A 5,117-nucleotide genomic window follows, 5' to 3' on the forward strand; every position below is an offset into this window, starting at 1 on the left:
CATCAGCGCATTAATTTCTCGAATCGATAAATTGTTGCTCACCCGATGCAACCTTTAAAAATTTGTACCCAACTTTAAATTTTGGTTCGGTTTTGGTTCATGAATCAGATATATTAGATATTGCAACCAAGGTTTTGGTTTTTGCTAACAGTTGATCTTGCTTTATATTTGCTTATGTTGCATTGCCAACCTTTGAAATTTTATGACGAATGTAGTGAAGTTTCACACTCGGAAACGTAGTGAAGTTTCACTCTACGGAATAACAAATTTATTTTTAACGGTAAGATAGGAAAATAAAAACACTTTAAAGTGAGGAACAATTTATCTGCCCTGTTAGTAAAGGCAACTTTACAGCTTACATTAGAAAATGGCCCTAAGTGCACTAGTGACATTGCAGCCAACAACAATTGGCTTTTTACGCTTCTTGCTTTTATTAGGCACAATTTTCCAATCAGAATTATTTGTAACAGATGAAGAGCTTAAAAGCATATCTTCTATATATTATTCTGAAACAAAGCGCTTATTCCCAGCGATCTACAAGTCGTATAGAGACAAATTATACATCAAATTAAAGTGTTCGATCTGAAAGTTTGCACAAACTATTTGCGTCGTTTTAAATTTTTTGCATTGAGCAAAGCATTGCTACGTTCATTTCGATAGGCAGCGTCTCAGCGGGACATAAGAGAATGAAAAATTGTTCCATTTATTCGCGTTCGTCTCTGTTTTTGTTTCATATCGATCAAAGCATTGCTACGTTCGAGTGCGATACAGCAGAAGATCTGCAAAGAAAATCTTTCATTTGGCTCTGTACTAGAGAGCTGCACGATTACATAAAAAGGTAACATGTTAATAATCGGCGATGCCTATGCGGCGAGTACACGCTACTTAACTGTAAATTTAGCATCGCAGAATCGCCGCATCGTTGGCATCATCAAGATCAGACATGGGCGCTTTTTTGCCCGCGCAGCAACGAAAGTGCGAGCGCTGGCTGGAGAAAGGGAAAACAGTTTACGGGAGGAAGGGTATGAAAAGTTCCGAAAAAATTATTTATATCCCCACCAACATCATGTTAATCGCAGTATGGCTGCGGTAATACTCATGAACGAACGATGGGTGATTCAGCACGGCGTGCGAGAAAAAAGTTATTTTTTTGCAGTGACGTCATTTTTTCGCCGCCATGTGAATAAAACGGAATGAAACCTGTGTGTGAATGAAAGAACCGATAAAAAAATGACGTCATCAACCATTATTTTTTTTCTCAAATGCAATTACAAATACACGGTTGCCGTGCTGGGTGATCTTGTTACTTGGTTCATGGGTAATACTGACTTTGTGCACCAAACAAAGAGCGTACATTTTCCTCATATACACAATAAGCCATCGTTCGGACTTTCCTCCGATTGGAGTAGATTTGTTCCGTTTTGTCGAAATAATTTGAAGCCTAGTCCTCTACTCCGCTCAACTGAAAATCTGCTCCGTTTTGTTGCATCAACAAATTTACTCTTCAAATAGAAGGGAGGTGGGGTTTTTAATAGCAAACTAAAATTTATATTTTACGTTTTTATCGACACGTTTGTTACATTGGTGAGCTACAGCACCTTTGCAAATACACTTGAGTTCGTGAATAGGCCCTCACAATCGCCCGATTTGAACCCGATCGAAAAAGATTGCTCTGTCCAAAGTTCTGTAATTGCGTCGTTGCCCACCGATGTTACAATTGTCCCGGTAAAGAAAGAATGAAATAACTTTTTATTAATTTTAACTAAGGCATTTTAACTTTAATGATAATTGCTCGCTGGATTAAGGCGCCTTTACACGGGTCGATTTTCTAGTAGATTTTTGTCGTTCAACCAAAATCGACCTGTGTAAATGACACTCAACTGTAAAATGTAAATGCTTTGGCTAGTCGATTTTCTAGTCTACAGAAATCGACCCTTGTAAAGGCAGCTTTAGCCGCTTATTTATACCCAGAACACAGTGAGACGAGGAGAAATGAATTCTTTTTTATAAAGATAAGAAATGGACATCTACTAAGAAAACGTGATTTTAGGAGTCCGAACCCAGCAATGAGCACTGGATGAAGGTCAGCTAGTGATCAGTATTGGCAAGGTTTTTTATTTAAAAAAGCACCAAAACACTGAAAATAGCGCAATTTTCTCAAAAAACGCCAAATTTGTGTTGCTGTGTTTATGGTATTTTTATAAGCTCTTATTGCATATAAAGCTGTATGTTCAAATATTTTATGTAATCACGCAATGTCACTTGTAAATATTTCCAACTCTGCGCAGTTAATTAATTTAATTGATTTAATATGGAAAATGTTTTTTATTCGTAAAACAATTTGCAAAACTTTACTTGGTTTCCCTAGCGGCTTTATTTTCATGCAATTGCTTACTTTTGTACAAATGCGCACACCCAGCTAATTAGCAGAATATTCTATGAATTCTGTGATAGAGACTGGGTGAAAATATTGCGTTTGGATTATCTGGGAGCATATTATCCAAGAGGCCAAACACTGACATATGTATGTGTAAGTCAACGGAAGAAGTTTTCTGCACGTCTGGATTGAACAAATGAATGAACAAAATAAATACAATGTCACCAAAGAACGAAACAAGCGCTGAACTAAAAGAATTTCGCGTTTTAATTCCCTAAACGCACTTAATTTATTGCGAAAGGTACAAGTTGGCAACAGTGATATCGATGTCAAATTTGCACATATACAATCATGGACAGAGAGTGAGGGCCTGCTTAAAGAGCGTAAGCATCGCATGCGAATTAGTGTTGCCGTTTTAGACCTTTAGTGGCTAGATTTAGCTACCAAATACTTTTTTTGGCCACGTAAATTTAAAATTGCCCCTAGCCCTTTGGAGAATTTATTCATACTTGGCATGAAAAAGTTGTATATGCTTAATTTGATCTAATTTTTTTTTCATTTATGTAAGAGATGAATTTTTAAACTAAGAAAGACTGATATATATACATGTATGTATTGTATGTTCCTTACGCTTTTATACATACTAGTGCTGCAAAACTATCGATGGTACCATCGATGTTATCGATGGGGCCAATTCTTTAGCCACTATCGATGGTTTTTTGAAACCATCGATGGTATTTTACTTTGCACACCACTACGTCATATGTTTGCAAAGACTGAGGCAAAGTTTACGGTATGCTAAAATATTTCGTTTATTATACGTTTTAACTCAGGATATATTTCAGTGTGTGCACATTTCAGTGGTTGTGTTGAAAATGGAGAGGTTTTTAGAAGTGTTGGACGACAATGGTAAGATCAATTGTAGATACAATTTATTCTATATTGGCTTAGCTAAAATGTGTTTCTGTGTGTTTGTATAGATGCAAACGAGAATGATGAAAATAAAGAGCGCAACGAAGTTGGAAAATCTGGGGCGAAACATGGTACTTCGAATGTGTGGAAATGGTTTGACAAACTAAGTAAAACTACGTCAAAATGCCCCATTTGTAAGAAAATTTACAAGACTAGTGGTAACACCTCCAATTTAAGGGAGCACCTAAATCGCGTGCATCCGAATTATGCTGGGACAGAATGCAAAAAATCAACAATTAAAGACTTTTTCAAGGAATCTAATTACTATGAAGACAATAATCCTCGAAAAAATTTAATCGACAATGCAGTAATATCAATGATAGTTACGGATATGCAGCCTACTCGTGTTGTTAATGACGTTGGCTTTAGAAATCTACTGGGAGTTTTAGAACCGAGATATAAGTTGCCAAGCAGGACAACTTTCCAAAACGTCCTACTTGTTGAAATGTTTGACAACGCCGTGAAAAGTCTCAAAACTATGTTAAATAACATAAATTATTGCTCGATTACTTCTGATGGCTGGACATCAAAAAACAACATAAATTACTTAACAGTCACATGCCACTTCATTGTGGACGGCAAATTAAAAACAGCTGTGCTGTCAACTAACCCCTTAAATGATGACACCAACCATTCGGGAGAGAATATTGCGAGCTCTATACGACATGTGCTGACTGAATGGAAAATCTTTGATAAAGTGACCACAATAGTAACTGATAATGCACAGAGCATGGTCAAGGCATGCAGACTGTTGGAAAAATGTCACCTTCCTTGTTTTGCGCATAGCCTAAATTTAGTTATGCAAGACGTTTTATCACATGATAATTTAAAGGAACTTATTTCAAAATGCAAGGCAATTGTGGCTTTTTTCAAAAGCATTCCATTGCATATGCAAAGTTTCGTGCAGCACAAGGCGAAAATCCGTTGTGCCTGGTCCAGGAAGTCACAACGCGATGGAATAGCGCTTACAAAATGATAAGTCGGATACTTGCAACTAAAGATGCAATTACATCTGTCATTCTAAAGACACACAAAGCGCCTAGCATCCTTAACGCCGATGAAATAGAGCTTTTGGAGGATCTTGATGATCTGTTTTGCCAAATGGACGATGCTACAAAAAGAGTATCAGCTGGAAATACTGTGACGATCTCATTGATTTTGCCAATTATCTATGGCCTTTTGAGTAACATCAAAGGATCCATTAAAAATTTGAAAACTGAAAAAGGAGCTGTTATTGCGAACTTTCTGTTAGATCGTCTCAGGGAAAGAATTGTGCCGTATGAAAACCGGAGCCCTGTGAGAAAAGCCACCCTCTTAGATGCTCGCTTCAAAAAAGAAGCATTTAGATCTGCTTCCAATGCAGAAGCTTCCGCAAAACTCTTGCAGGATGAACTTGCGGCAATGAAGTCGTCGAATCCAGTTGTCTTCACTGATCCTTCGGTTTCAACACTACCACAGACTGCCGACTCAACACAATTAGGAAAACGAGATATGTTTGGGTTTTTAAAGAAAAACCGTGAAGACAAAATAAAGTCTCAACGTGTTGACACAATTTTGACAATGAGACAATATTTTGAGGATGTAAATATACCTACGGATAGTGATCCTCTTGAATATCGGCAGGTAACTATAAAAGGCATTATTGTTTCGGAACATTATAGCTAAAAAGTCTTTTTTAGATGTCCGAACCAAAGTTTAAATTCTTAAAGGAATGCGCTAATAAGTACCTTATTATTCCTGCAAGCTCAACAGAGTCAGAGCGTACGTT

At 37.1% G+C, this 5,117-nt stretch overlaps 1 protein-coding gene across 1 annotated transcript; it reads left to right on the top strand.

The window, feature by feature from the left end:
- Positions 1 to 3,252: 3,252 nt before the first annotated feature.
- Positions 3,253 to 5,110, top strand: LOC118750818 (zinc finger BED domain-containing protein 1-like; the record flags this gene model as incomplete). Its single annotated transcript, XM_036485549.1, has 4 exons — positions 3,253 to 3,286; positions 3,358 to 4,202; positions 4,247 to 4,972; positions 5,029 to 5,110. Coding segments are annotated over exons 1-4 (1,687 nt in total), but the record flags the coding sequence as incomplete, so codon positions are not given.
- Positions 5,111 to 5,117: the final 7 nt, after the last annotated feature.

The sequence above is a fragment of the Rhagoletis pomonella genome, unplaced genomic scaffold, assembly GCF_013731165.1.
Source record: "Rhagoletis pomonella isolate Grant_MI unplaced genomic scaffold, Rhpom_1.0 Rhpom_scaffold_00413, whole genome shotgun sequence".
Classification (NCBI taxonomy): Eukaryota; Metazoa; Arthropoda; class Insecta; order Diptera; family Tephritidae; genus Rhagoletis; species Rhagoletis pomonella.